The 15711-nt window shown below is 36.3% G+C and overlaps 1 protein-coding gene across 2 annotated transcripts in view; it reads right to left on the reverse strand.

The window, feature by feature from the left end:
- Positions 1-304: 304 nt before the first annotated feature.
- Positions 305-15711, reverse strand: part of TBC1D23 (TBC1 domain family member 23) — a 36307-nt gene continuing 20900 nt past the window's right edge. The window contains exons 10-19 of one of the 2 annotated variants that reach the window (XM_061366585.1): positions 14075-14167; positions 11812-11982; positions 11551-11593; positions 10719-10828; positions 9930-10072; positions 8786-8830; positions 5780-5868; positions 3988-4123; positions 3195-3389; positions 305-2017 (exon numbers count right to left, since the gene is read on the reverse strand). In XM_061366585.1, coding sequence (XP_061222569.1) covers positions 1936-2017; positions 3195-3389; positions 3988-4123; positions 5780-5868; positions 8786-8830; positions 9930-10072; positions 10719-10828; positions 11551-11593; positions 11812-11982; positions 14075-14167 — 1107 coding nt within the window. In that variant the 3' untranslated portion in view covers positions 305-1935. The remainder of the gene's footprint in view (positions 2018-3194; positions 3390-3987; positions 4124-5779; positions 5869-8785; positions 8831-9929; positions 10073-10718; positions 10829-11550; positions 11594-11811; positions 11983-14074; positions 14168-15711) is intronic. The other variant, XM_061366586.1, reaches the window with a different exon arrangement.

Below are 15711 nucleotides of genomic sequence, written 5' to 3' on the forward strand. Positions count from 1 at the left end.
TATCATGCTGGGAAGCCTGGAATTTATGCAGCAATCATTTCTATTTGACCATTTGTTACCTCATCTTGACCTTTCTATGAATGTTTACTATGGCCTACCCACAAATATTTAGTGAAATTAGTCAAAGTCTGAATTCCAAAATACTTACATTAAGATGTCACTGACAGTAGCTCCCTATGATCCATAATCAGTTTCATCCACTCCAAAGATCAAATTCACTTCCATTTACAAAATACCTTTAGGAAAAACTGTTGATTCAGAGAACTCAAACAGTATGCAACTAAATGCTTTCAGGCAGAACAAGTTATGTTCAAATTGTACTGGTTTATTTACAACTGTAGTTTATAAACAGTAACACAAACATCTTTACATGAAAAAAATCTCATTGCTAAAGTAGGCCCAGAGTCAGAGACTCTTCAGGAAATTTTCAGAAGGGAGTAGGAAGAGGAAACTGTAATACAACAGCTTCTGGGCAAAACTATAAATACGTGAGCACTGGCCCAGGTGCAATTCATGCAAGTATCTTCAACAGTTCAAGTTCTATTGGTGCGTACTTAGATACTAAGACAGAAAAACAAAAAAAAAAAAAAAAAAAAAGAAAGAAAAGAAATAAAGAAAGAGTTAGTCCCAGAATTAAGGTGCCCCAGCTTGATTCCAAGTAAAATAACTTAGAATGACTTTTTATAAAGATCAGTTTCATTTATTTTACCTCCTGAAGCTGCACCAGCTCACAGGTTTTCATTTTGGTAATTTCCATATCAGCCTCTAAAGATGCTATGCCTCAGCCACAAGGACATTCCTGTACTGAACTTACTTAACAAGAGAGCAGTTCTTGGAACAAGTGGAAAGCTGCTGATAAGCAATCACACAGTTGCTATCTCTGAAACATTTACTAGATAAGATGATGTTAGTTAAAATGCTTGAAACAATGAAGGCAACGGGTAGTGAATACATTTATCACAGGCATATAGTGCTTGAATCTCTTCACTTTGTGTGTGCTCATTTTCTTGCTGAACACACCTTCAATCAGCACATACTTCCGTGATGAACTGAAGGCTGTTAAAGGTCTAATTACTATCTTACACATTCTGTTTCTGAGGAGCAAGGTAACTTATTTTCAACTGTCACATTCTGTCAAGAAGCATTAACTTCCATTTCAACACACACATTCATCTTTACAAGAGAAACAGCCTCAACCTATAATGTGAAATTTTGCATAATTAAAAAAAAATAAAATAATCACAACCCTGTTGTAAAAGCCTATTGTCCACACTCCATTTTAGGATTTAAAAATACCCTACCATCATTTCAAATTATTTAATATAGTAGTGGATAAGACTTTTAAAAAAGTCAATTTTACAAATTGCTTGCATTTTTTCCATTTATCTGCAGCCCAAGGTGGACTTAACCATTTCTACTGAGAAGGATCCAGTACTGCTAAGATCTTTATGTTCTGCTCATAAACCCAAGTATCAATCAGTCCTTGATACTACCCAGTAGGCAAAGTCAAATTTATATTCTGTATGTAATGTAGATATTTTACTTTCAAGCAACAGTAATTTAAAATCCATTGTTTTCAACTGCTTCTCTGTATCTGGCAGTGCTTCTTTGCTTTAACACACTTAATGCAAGCCTAGCTGCATCTTCTCTTGCAGATGCAGATGACTCACATTAAAGCTGCGTTAAAAATGAAACAAACTGACCTTTATAATAAACATTTCTTGAAAACAAAACCAATATAATTAAAAAATTAAAAATCCCATTCAGAAGTTGATAATAATTTACCCTATCTTAGGCCTGCTACTCAGGCAACTCCCATCAGCAAACAGAAAAATTCTCTTAAGTTAGTATTCAGTTGGGAAACAGTCAGCTTGTATCCACATAGAGTATCTTGGTTGCTTCCTTATAAACCGTTCTCTACAAAGTCTTTAGTTATTAACTCTCCAAGGCGTCCAATACTTTCATGATCTGTTGTTTTATGGCTTTGGTAGCATCACCTGCATTTGGAATCAAATACCTTAAAAAAAAAAAAAAAGTCATCATTAATTCACTATAAAATTATTGAGCATTAATTCCATAATCCTTGCTTTGATTTTTCTTCTGGCACAACCTAGAGGGAAGCAGGAGGGGAGTATATTGAGATGAGAAATTACTGAGAAAGTAACATTTAATTCCCATTTGTACTATGAAATGCTTTCGTTTGTGAACTTAGAACTGTTGAGGAGTACTTCACAGGTCATCCTGGAAAGGAAAAGTTCTTCATTAATTGACAGTAGCATAGACCAGAGAGGTTAAGACCTCTACAGATAGCACTGTCTGACTGAAGCACAGCAGTCCTCATATCCTATTTTTAATTCTCATATATAGCTCTAGATATAGATCATATTTATGATCCTCTCTCTTCTGGATTTGCTCCAGTCAACAAGGTGGTGATGAAGCAGCAAAGTTCTCTGCAACCTTTTCGTTTATCTGTGTCTGACCTACTACCCGACTAATTTCATTCTAAGAGGTCAACAGGCATAAAACAACTTCTCTGGTTAGCTAGGAAACTCACTTCCACTTCTTGTAGAACCAGAGCGCCCCTGGACACTGTTCTCCCCAAAGAAACGGATGAGAAAATGTCCAACTGGTGTCACCAACTTTGTTAGTGCCAAGAAACAACAGGCTACACCAGCAAAAAACAAGCCCTACATACTCATTCCTCTGACTTCCCCCAGCTTGAGCACACAAATACTGCACATGGCAATACCTAACTTTAAGGAACCAGGTTTCAGGGGTTCAGAGTTTTGAGGTTAGGCTTCTGGACTCCTTGTTCAATGCATAGGAAGAGTTTGATGTCCCAGAAAAGACAACACAGAAGAAACACCACTTTCTTAAAAGCCACTCTTCACAAATCCACACTTTTGGCTGCAGTACTGTCTGCTTTGTTTTCATTTAAGACATATAACAAAAATCCAAACCAGTTGCACACATCCCATCCCCAGCAACTGTCATTGCAGACCATGGAGTTCTTCTCTGCTGGGTCTTGTAAACTACTCATTCTGCTGACTTTTTTCTAGTTCACATTTGAATTATCTATTTCTAAATAAAAACTATCACTTTTCAGCTCAATTATGGGAATTATAGCATGCCCCTGATTTCCTGTTTACAGTGTTCTGGATATCGTTAACATCTCTGCTACTGAAATGGCTTACCTTTCAACTGCCAAAATTTCTATGCCTGAAGTATTGCTATTTCCATATTTAAAGGTGATCAGTTCTGGATGTTTCTTCTTAGATGTGATTTTCACTACAGAGTTGAGTGCCTGTCGAGATTGTATGTAAGCCAGTCCCTTTCGTGATGGAATCTCTCTCAAACAGTACATATGAGTTGCTGTTACTAGGAGACGACTTTAAGGAAAAGAAAAATACATGTTAAATTTGCTAATGAACTAAATATCAGGTATTTAGAAAGTTAAATTCTACGAATAAGCTACTTAGAGAGAGACAGATGGAAGTTCCCAAATCTGACCCTGACCAAGAGAAAGTCTAACATAATTGTCTGGTACCCAGATTCAGCAGGGTTTGTACACTTTAGGGAAGCCAAAACATGTTCTGCTCTTGCAAGATTAACAAGGTCTACATTTTAGGGGCAAGATGGGTGTGTACTACAAGGCACAAACAAGTAGACAAGAAAAAAAAACAACACAGGAGACACAGGTACTTGGGTCTACCTGGTCTTGAAAAATAACCCTACGTATACTGAGAATACTTCTCTTACTATCTTGTTTAACAAAGGAAGACTTCATACTAGGTTTTGTACATAATTACCATTCTGTAACACTGCAAATACAATAATGCAAATATAGTGTTAGCATTTTGTTCTAGGTTGTTTTACACCTTTATTTCCTAGTTTAATATAAAGAATAACTTAACTGGCTTTTATATATATATATATATAAAAAATCACGGCAGACATTTTGACGAAGCTTAGAACTAATTCCAGTACCTGGGAAACATATGTCCATTTTCTTTTACTTCATTACAGGGGAAGTTATACTTCACATCAGGTTTATTTATCCATGTTTGGATGTTGACAACCTCTTTTCGATCATCATCTGACATCGAAGAGCTATCAATTTCATCTGTTTTGAAGGGAAGAGGTAGAAGTAAAAAAAAAAAACAAACCAAACCACAAATATTTTCAAACACAACATCAGACAATTTTTCAACTCACTTAAACCCACTGCAGCTATGCTGGTTCAAGCCAAGGCCTACCTAGCTATAAGCAATTGTTCAGAGGGAAGAAAGAAAAGGGCATACATATCTGATATTTCTCTTTTAATTCTCTCTCAGCAGACAACTATTTTCAACTCAGGGGACTTCTTACACTTGCAGCCCAGACCTGCCTTGCAGCCATGTGAACTTTTTTGCATCTACAACACCAACAGGTTTTGGCAAGGACTATCAGAACCACGTTAACTACATGGGTGCACAGTACTCAGTTTTCTACACTCTGTTAAACTATTTATTTCAAAGCAATTCAGAATTAAAGCCACACTTTTCAAAAGGTTTTCACAAAAAAAAAATTATGAAATTTAAATGAATGGAATAAAGCCTATTCTCATTTTGCATAATCATAGAATGGCTGAGGACTGAAGGGACCTCTGGAAGTCACCTGGTCTAACTCTCCTACTCAAAGCAGGGCCGAGTAGGCTTCAATTTTTACAGCAAATTGCAACTATTTACTACAAAAAAACCCCCCACACTTAACTTCACAAAAACAGTTACACAGAAACAGGCTTGCTTTTTGCATTCTTCTGTACCAAAATAACATGGACTTTACTTCTTACACATTGGGTTTGCTTATTCAAATCACTGCAGTGATTCTGCTTACTAATAGTGCTTTTAAAACTAATTGTAAATAGAAATTAGCAAAGAACCATTACTGAAAACATGTTCTAGACAGGTCTTTGAGGATGTGGTTTTCTGAATCCACAGAGACTTTGCCAAACACTATAATGGATGCTCAAAAAACTGTGCAAACTTAACTGCATGGTATTTAGAGCAGTATCTCATCAGTGTTAAAGCTTCTGCCTGATAGATTTATAGGATCTCGAGCTGTTTAAATAAGAGTGATGACAAACAACTGATCATTGTTTGTCTGCTGTAAGAACTTGGAAGGAGCAAAATGGAACTATCTCATTAATCTTCCTAAACTATTTCTTTTGCAAGTCAAAGATTCTTAGTCTAGTTGTTTGTTTCCCACAAGGAAGCTGAGTACGCCTTCTGGGCACAGAACAGTTACTTGTGAGATGACTATGGCTGGGAGTGAGCTAAGGCTAACAGAACAAACCAGGACAGCACTAGGTCTGTGCCATTCTAACGTTAGCACTGATCTCAAAAATAACCTCCTCTTTGTGAAAAGTGTGAAATTCCGGTTTTGTCTTCTTGTGTCCTTTTTGTAATTTTTCAACCAGATTTAAAAAAAAAAAAAAAATCAATAAAACGTGCGTGGTTTTCCCACAGCATTTTACATGCATATCAAGAGATGAATCAATTATTAATAGATTCAGTGCTAAAAAGCAAAGTCCAAAACACTGGAGAGGTGCATACACATTAGCCTAGCTCCAACTATACTTTCAGTATAGTGCCCTAGGCACAGCCATAACAAACGCAATCCAAGATGACAGAAAAATGTCAAGTAGTAAGACAGTTGTAAAATGCTCTTTTTATCTCTCAAATTTAATAACTTTGTCTAAATAAGCTATTATAGGTAAAAGGAAAATGTTCTACTGTACCAGTATCATATTCCTCTTCATCTCCGATGCTGAATACTGGTTTCACACCACGGTAGGGTTTTCCTACTCTGTCACTGCTGCTTACATGTCTGTTGTCAATGAAATGGGCAGGAGAGAACATGGGGTGAGAGAAGAAAAGCAAGTTGCAAACTGATGGTATGACACATACAACAACATATTAGCAAAATGGAAACACAACTGTGCAACTGAGAAGGATGACAGAATTTTGTGCAGCTGCCTGCAAGGAAGCTGTGACTGACCCCAACAAGCGATTTGGTTTGTGAAAGCATGTTTTCAGTTATTTGGCAAGGCTGACTGTTGTAATAAAGAACATGAAAATGAATACTTTTTTTGTTTAAAACCAACCAACCAACCAACCAAAACAAACCCTCCAAAACCCAAGTTCTGACAAAACACGTTAGAGACCTGAAAACTGACAACATGCTATGAAGTTTCTAGCAGGAAACTGAAACATTTCTGGACAGTCAAGGCAACTTTACAAGGATTCCAAATTGGGATGGAGGAGAAAATGAAAACCGTTAACTAACATGTCTAGAAGCTCATTTTTCATTTCTCAGAAGATAACAAAATACCTTAAGCACTTCAAAGTGGGGTTATTATAAACCCTACCTTGTAGTGTGAATTCTGATTTCCTGTCTATTACTTTCTCCAGCATGTGCCAAATTCCTACCTTTCTGCATAGATACTGACCTCAAAAGTCACATTTAAATCTTTTTCTATAAATTGTATTAAATGACACAAAAGCACAACTGAGTCTTAGTGTTTGTCATTAACAGTTGCAAAGCTTGAGATATTTTAATGCTTCAACTCAGAGTGCTGTGATTAGATGGTCACAGTTGTGAGGTTAAAAGTTCTGGCCCTCAATTGCTGGGAATACCTAAAGAATATAAGGAAATCTAAAGGTTCAGAGAGCCATAAACAAGGTGATTGCTGAAAAAAAAAAAAGAATTACTAAAGGCTAAATTATTTTAGCCTCTAGAACTGGCAACATGTCGTAGTTTTAAAAAAACCAACAAACCAACCCAAAACAAAATGAAAACACATCTGTCCCTTCCTCCCATTTTAGTCCTATAACCTTCTGCCCCATAATACATTACCTATAAACTATATGCCCTAGTTCCTATTTTAAGTATATTCAAAAAACTCCAGTTTACATGCTACTGTAGAACCACCACAATAATATGAATCCTAGTACTTATTTACATATGAGAGCATATTTGCAAGTCAAGAAAGAAACCTTCATTTTCACTAATGTAGATAAAAATATTTAATAGAAGAAAAGCCCCACCCAAACCAGAAATGCATTCTACAATGAAACAAAAACTGAACATACAAAACCATGCTCATTAGTGTTGAAGACAATAAGCATCAATGACACTGACAATTCAAAAGGGCAGTGCTTCCATATGGAGGCTTTTGTGAATATGCTTTAATAATACATAATGAATTGAGCAAGAAAGCACAACTAAATAGTGTTATATTGAATTACGCAGAGAGCATTTAAGATAAGAACTTACTGGCGTTTACAAGTCAAAGTTAGTCAAGACAAGAGAAAGTAAAAAGCTGTTTTATAAAAATCTGGTAACATTTCAAACTAGAAATGGATTTCCTTTAACCTGTTTACATGGAATGCCATAATTACATTATTATAAATTGAATGCAGTTCCTTTTAGTGGCAAACCTTCAAAATGAAATATATTGGTGATAAACACAAAGTGGATCTAATTTAATGGATGGGAAAAGAATGCCATTCCAGGTTTTTAAGAGCTTCAGTTTTAAGAGAACAGTCTACTGATCTATGATCTATACTCCTTTTCCCAAGGAAAGAAGATAATCTATGTAAGTGAAAGTAACAAGTAAAATAACTGAAATAAAATCTCAGTATATGAAAAACTTCTTGGCTATAGATACAGATTGAAGTGTCTTTCAGTTACAGAATACACTCACAAAGTGTTTTAAGTTAACCATATTCTAAAAACTGATCAATAAAATGTGGGAGGAAATCCCCATAATCTTTAGGATTTCTAAATTAATAAAACGTATTACATGATACTGGGATATTCCCGCTTTTTTTTAAGAATACTGGTTAACATTATTACTGTTGGTTTTGCTCACACAACACTATTCTGTCATGCATAGGGGTAAATCCTATATCAAATTATGTGCAAACTACTTGAAAGAATTGGTCCAAAACCCTTGAAAACTCAAAATTTAAAACCTTCATTAATTTTTCCAGCACCAATCTTCATGCTTTTCAGTCTATAAGAGTCAAAAGCTAAGTAACTTTATATAACCTCAAGTCACAGTTTTTATTTCTGAAATAATTATAAGGCAGTAAATCTCAGATGAATGTGAAGAGACTCCACATTTCTGTGAAAATGCAGTAGTTATGTGAGTAAGATGAGGGGGAGTTGCATGGCATATTATTAACTCAGCAATTCTATTTTCCCAGTAATGAGAACCTCTGTTTCTATCAGCATGTTCTATCACCATGTAATGAGAACCATATCATTTTAAGATTTCCAGACAGAATCTGTATATGGGTTCCCCATTATATCTAGGCTCTGATGATGCTTTATGAACAGTTTATAGCAAGTCTTTTTCATAGCTGTAGTCTCACTTGCTAAGACGTTAAGCCATACTTTGTTCGATGATTGCTCCTCGTATCTTTCACTAATACAAGTCACTAACAAAATGTATGTGGGGAAATGACAAGTAAACAAAAAAAAAATCATAAAAAACAGTAAGGAACAGGAATAAAGCAGAAACTAAGAAAAGAAAGCACTGCCAATACATTCTTTTTCTACCTCTAGTCCCCTGAGGAGTACTTGTAAAAACTGACAGCTTCAATATATACAACTTCCCTAAATTAACATAAAAATACGTGAGCAATTTGTCAGTGTAACCAATGCTTACAGATATTGCAATGCCATGCTAAGTACGACAAAGGTGGGTTTAGTCAGACTGCTTAATTATCAAGCTTACCGCTCCAGGCTTGCTCTGTCTGGCCAGGGAATATTGAAAGGTATTCTACAGTACATTGGGGCAGAGGACAAAACAGAAGAATTAAAAAAAAAAAAAAAAGAAGAAATTTAAAGAAAAAAAAATTAAAGGAAAAATCTAAATAAATAATTGAAAGGCTCTATATTGGCAATGTGTCTTCTTCAAGGAAGATGCTTATAAATAAAAGCTTCATGACAGTTAGCCATGAGGTTGAGAAATATCTGTAAAAGTTCCACTAAAAGATGCGTTCTTCATGCTATGTATGGCTTACACGTAAGCCTTACTTGAATTCTCCGCACAACAAAAAGTACTACTGAGTGCTATAGTTGTGGAGTAATTTTAAAAAACCCTTTTCCAACACAAAAAGAAGCAGTAATTTGCACCTACACATCAGATCTGTGAGATTCTTGCATACCAATGTCTTAGCAACATAAACCTCCAAAGGCTGCATTTTAAAGAACTGTAAAACAGGATATTCAAGCAAAGCTTTGTCACATGAAAGCTGTTACCAAGTATTTGGAATGATGACTTGCAACTTCGAGAGTGTCTTTTACCACACTTGCACATTCTTCTTCCCAGCTTCATTTGAAGATACAAAAAATGAACAAGAGTGGATTTTGAGTTTGAAAAGCAGCTTTACATCAGGACTTGAAAAAAATACCAAGACCTTTAAAAAAGTTAACTAATATTTGACAGGATGGGGCAGTAAAAACCCCAAAACAAAACAAACCCAACCAACCAAAAAAACCCCCGTCCCAAGTATTTCTCTTATTCACCCATTAAGAGTCAAGGATGAACAGGAACTGAAATAAAAATGAAATCATTCTTGACTTTTAGGCCGAATACAGAACTGACACACTGTAAGCAGTCAAACTACCATGCAGTGACAAATTGCAGATGCACGTTTAAGAGAAAAGGCTGCTCACAGTGACCTTTCAATACTAAGGCAGCACAGTAGCCTTACTGTGTCATGATAAAATTATGAGGATAGGAAATCTAAAAGCTGAAACTGGAAGATAACTTTTTTTCCTAATTAGCACAGTTTTCATGTTTACAAATTAGCCAGCTGAAACAGGAAGCCATTTCCCATTGCTAATTCACAGTGAGATATTAATGACATACATACCTGTCCACTGGAGTAGATGTATTTTCAATAAAACTGATAACTTTTTCTTTCACATTCACAGATTTAGTCTTTAAAGCAACTGTCATTTTATTCACCAGGGACTTTACTCCTTTTCCATCACTTGAACCATTAGGAGAATCACCCTGTAAAAGTAACTCCTCTCAGATAATCGTATAAAAATAATGATGTATCATCTCTAGTTTGTTAAGAAAGGAAACAGGCTATAAAATAGTAACCTACTTTCTGGTACCTAGTACAGCATTAATTACACCAGTAAGTATTATTTTAGAGTTCTATCAAATGACAGCAATAATATGTGTCTGAGCTAAAGATGATCCAATAAAGTAAAGCAAGCTTAATAAAACTTAGCACACTGCTACAGAAATCTAGAGAGGAAGGAATTCTATTAACAATAAATTTTATCCAAATTGAAAGCCAAATTCTACATACAACATATTAGCTGTAGAAAAGAGACAATTTTGAGCTTTCCCATGAAACTGAATGCTAGTTTTGTAGTAATTTATTCCCAGAGTAAAGAGGAGACAGGAAAAAGAATTGTCCATTACATATTCTGCTGGATAATAACTACAGCAAGCTTTTCCTCTCAAGAGGATAAAAATGTTTAGGTCACCTCCAGCTAGACAGTTAATATAGTTGGAAATTAAATACACAACTGAAAACAATGACTTGCAGCAATCTATTTTACAGAACAAAATGAGGAATATAAAAATATTCAGTACGCCCACAGCTCCCATCCCACTATACCACTTAAGCTTAAAATTCACTTACATCAACAGAGGAGTTTATGCTACTTCTTGAGCCTGAGGTACTAGCAATCCAGTGGCCATATCCATTTTCTGGTCCTTCCACATTGATATCTGCCAAGTGCTGCTGGAGGGCTGTTAAAAGACCATTAAAAAAACATTCAGAACTACACTGGAACTAGTCTGTTGATGAAAATGCTGTATATCCAAGACTAATCAGTAGCAATTTTTGCTTCACATGATTTAATAAAACAGATAAATCCAGATACTACTATAATCATCCCTGGCTTTTCTTTCAGTAGTGAAATGGCATTAGGATAACCTTTATTTTAGTAAAGAAAACAGTTAAAATACATCAGCAACTAAAGATTAATCACTGCTTTGATCCTAAATATAACTGTTATGACAGTGCAAATATTGTCTAGTAATGTCTCTATACTTATACTGTAGCACAAATCTTTCCACAATCAGGTTGTAGAACCTGACTGACTCCAGAAACAAACTGCAGAATTATGAACTGATGGTTTAAGAAAAAACAAGTTAATAGTAATTATGAATTAACATCTTCACACAGATCTGCAATCTACAGAGACTAAACATCAAGGACAAGAACTTAGAACAAGGGCATTTCCCCACATCCTGTATTAAATTTTTCTCCATTCAGAAATGTGGGTAAGCCATAGCAGTTAACCACAAATGTGCAAGTGCACAGTGTTGATTTGCACAAAGCAAAAAACTGACAAATGAGAACTATTTGTTATTCCTTTAGCTGATTTTTAGCCAAAGCCTAGTAAAAATATCAACAGCGCTAATACATCAAGTTTTCTCAAGCCAAAGCTCACTATTAATAAGCTTACCCATAAATCCTCCTTTGGCAATGCTTACATACTCCTTATTTTTCTGCAACAGAAAAGACATTTTTGGTTGAAGCAAACACCTGTGAAATGAGTTTTGCAAGCATGGTAATGACACATGGGTTCATTTCATAAAAACTGTAATCTTGAGTAATGTAAAAACACTTAAGATTTTAAGGGGAAAATATTTTGCCATTTAGTATTGATGTTATGTGCAGACATGCTTTATTTCAGCTATTAAAATCAACAGCAATTTAGTTGTACCTGTAAGAAGTGTGCTAGCACCATGTTCATATACATATCTTCTTCTTCCCTGCCACTTCCCATAAAGCAGAGATGTTCCCCACCAGCTATGGAGCCAGACTCAATAGATTGTTTTTGTGCTTCTAATAGTGATTTTACAGACTGTGCAAATTCTGATGGGTTTTGAAGCATCTGTGGAATGAACAAACAAGAAGTGCTGCTTAACACCAAAATACTGTAACACCACTTGTGAAAAGATAAGAGACAGTAAAAATTGTTATAATTTGCTGAGGACAAAGAAGGCAATATCAGCATTGTACAAGATAACACGCACACAAAAAAGCCTGACGGAGACCTCACGTTACATGAAGAGCAGTGAGAATGGTCCTTTTTTCCTCTCACTCTACATTGCTCTCCCCAGGAAAGACATGTAGCTAACTGATTTTTTAGTGTATTTTTGCAAACACCAAATATTAGTAGAAAAAGCCTTCGCAACTTTCATGTTGCATTTAGTTGGCAATATGGCAGAGGGACCAATTTCCTTATTTCATATGCTTGAGTACAACACAATCAAACTCTGCAGTTCTGAAAGCCTTAAAAATACATAGAATTTCTAGGTGCCAGTAAGGTCCTCCTCTTGTTGTCTCACTGCTAAGTATTTTTCTCATTTACTTATGAAGATTTGGAAAAAATAAAACTACAATCAGAAGTACAAAGAAATAGCTGGGATTCTTAGCTCTCTCAACAAGTCAAGGCTGTGCTGTCCTGAAGGGCTATTTTAAATTAATAAGGAAATATTGACCTGTAACTGGATTTGGGGGAGGGAAAAAGGAAGAGAGGAATTCGCATTACTTTCCCTTTACACTGCATCAAATGATGAAATACAAAATAACAAATACACAATCTAGCCATCAGCAAGTCAAACTGAATTTCAAGTGGGGTTTTCCTACAGCCAAATGCTAATACTTTATTGTACAGGTGCTAAATCTCACTACTTCATCTAAGACTACCTTTAAATGAGACAGATTCCAAAGTGCTTTCCCCATTGCCTTCCCTTAAAGTAAGTTGTATGTACTTCACACATACAAGTGTATAAAATGCACTGAAGTTCCATCAATGACTTTTTATCTCAAAGATTATTCACCATACAATGTTGTCCTGGCATTAAACTTCTAAAACCAGAGATGAACCTGGCGACATTCATCCAGCATGGTTCATGAAGGATCCTAACCATACCAACTCACACACTGCAGAAGTTAATTCCAATATGTAATTTAAATACATATGAACTAATTGAATCCAACTGAAGAATTGTCATCATGGACTTCTTTATCACATATTACTATGTTCTTAAACTATTTAATAATTTATATTGCTCATTTCCACTTTATTGAATATGATGTTCAATTAAGGCTAGCAGGACACCCACATACCACAGGGAAAGTTTCTTCCAAAAACCTGGAACATTATATCATAGAATCATTTAGGTTGGAAAAGAACCTTAAGATCATCGAGTGCAACTGTAAACCTAACAGTGCCAACTCTCTAGCACTAATTCATGCCCCAAGTGCCACATCTACAAGTCTTTTAAATACCTCCAGGGGTGGTGACTCAACCACTTTACTGGGAAGCCTGTTCCAATGCTTGACAACTCTTTCAGTGAAGAAATTTTTCCTAATATCCAATATAAATATAAGCCTCCCCAGTGCAACTTGGGGCACTTATCTCACTACAACCTCCTTTCAGGTAGTTGTAGAGAGCAGTAAGGTTTCCCCTGAGCCTCTTTTTCTCTACTATATAATTATACTTGTGCAAAGAATATTGAATAATGAATTGTTTTAATTAGAGAGATAATAGATGCAGAACTGAGCTTCTTAACTAAGAAAGTTAAAAAAGCCTTTTATGGATATATACATTGAATGCAGCATCCACAGGCTGCGAAATGGAGTAGTAGAGGGTTAATCTAGAAGTGAAGAATACATGTAAGACAGCTGAAGCATAAATGATTTTGGGGAAAAAAATAATAAAAAAAACATGACTGAATGTTCAGTTAAGAATTAATAATCAAATGGAAACTACAGCAAAGTTGTTAATGAAGTAATTAGTCTGTAGTACATCTCAGTTCACAAATTAATGCACTTTCTCTCCCATATTACACTGCAAAAATTTTAAAGGAGCAACTAAATTCTTTTTAAGATGTGCTCCTTACAAGCAGGCTGTAGTAAGACTGGCTGGGGAAAAAGAAAATTAAGAAACTCTGCTTGTTAAAATTAAGTATACATACCAAATCTGAGTCTAAATGAAATGCTGTTGATAAATGCCCAGCATTGTACTGCTCTGCAGGACGACAATCCACTACAAAGAACCTTACTCCTTCCTGAAAGAGAAGGATTTTGTCCATTACAGAATTGTAGAATCGTGTAATTATTGATGGGAAAGCACATAATTCAAATATATTTTAATACTAATTCCAATACTACAGGAACCACTCAAAGGGGCTAACGTTTACAGGAAAACCTTATTTCATGTGATTAACCTGAACTTCTGCAGTTACTGGACCACCAACAGTATTCCAATAGCAATTTCCCATTAATGCATCAGTTTGCACATCATAAAGGATCACTCAAGTGCAATACATACAGTTTATTTCACCTCTACTGAGAAGAAATATAGTGGGTATTAGGGCACACATCAGCAAGACATCAGAAGGGACAACTCTGAAATGCCAATCCAACATCCCATTACTACTTAACACAGCACATAAGGATAGCTTTATATCCCACTGAGTTAAACAGGATATAAACAGATGCTTAGCTTGACTTGGACTGGGGGGCAGAGGGGAAGAACATGCATAATGAAAGAGGCCTGGAAAATGATACAAAAAGCCAGTTGTCGATAAGAAACATTGTAATCTAGCTACACTATTATCCATCTATTGGTCTTAAATACTCAAAGTGAAGTCTCTGCATCTAAGTATGTCCGCAATTAACTATCACAGAAATACCGTGAAACAATTTTTTTTTTGTTTGTTTAAACCTGTCATTGACAGAAGACAGATAATTTCATAATAGCATTATTCTCAATGGTACTGAATTTAGGCTCTTTAGAAAAGCCAGGCCCAGCAGACAGGGAGGGGGAGTTGCTATTTAGGTTAGGGATATGTGGGAGAGTATGGAACTCTCTCTGGGAACAGGTGACCGGTTAACACAGAGTTTGTGGGTCAGGGCAGAACACTATGGGAGACATTACTGTGGGGGGATCTGTTACAGTCTGCCTGATCAAGAGGACTCTGTGGATGAAGCGCTCTATACACAGACAGGAACAGCCACACACTCACAGGCCCTTGTCTTCATGGTGGACTTCAACCACCTTGATATCTGTTGGAGGGATGCTACGACCTGGCACAAGCAATCCAGAAGGTCCCTCGATTGTGTGGAAGACAACTTCCTTCTGCAAGTAATAGAGAAGCCAACAAGGAGAGATGCCATGCTTGACTTTGGGCTAACCAACATGGAAGGGCTGGTTGGAAATGCAATACTCCAGGGCAGTCTTGGTTGCAGTAATCATGAGATGGTCAAGTTCAAGATCCTCAGGACAGTGAGAAGAGCGTGCAGCAAGCTCACTGCTCTTGACTTCAAGAGAGCAGACTTTGGCCTCTTCAGAAACCTGCTTAGTAAGGTTCCATGGGATATAGCCCTAGAGGGCAGAGGGGCCCAATACTGTTGGTTGATATTCAAGGATCACCTACCGCAAACTCAGGAGTGTTGCATCCTGACCAGAAGGAAGTGCAGCAGGAGGGCCAGGAGACCTCCTTGGATGGATAAGGAGCTGCTGAAGAAGCTCCAAGGGAAAAAAAGAGGCTTATAAAAGGTGGTAGCAAGGACAGGTGGCCTGGGAATACAGGGATGTTGTCCGAGAAGC

The sequence above is a fragment of the Neopsephotus bourkii genome, unplaced genomic scaffold (assembly GCF_033783945.1).
Source record: "Neopsephotus bourkii isolate Nb327-2 ecotype Australia unplaced genomic scaffold, CSIRO-AGI_Nbou_v1 NB_1350, whole genome shotgun sequence".
Taxonomy (NCBI): Eukaryota; Metazoa; Chordata; class Aves; order Psittaciformes; family Psittacidae; genus Neopsephotus; species Neopsephotus bourkii.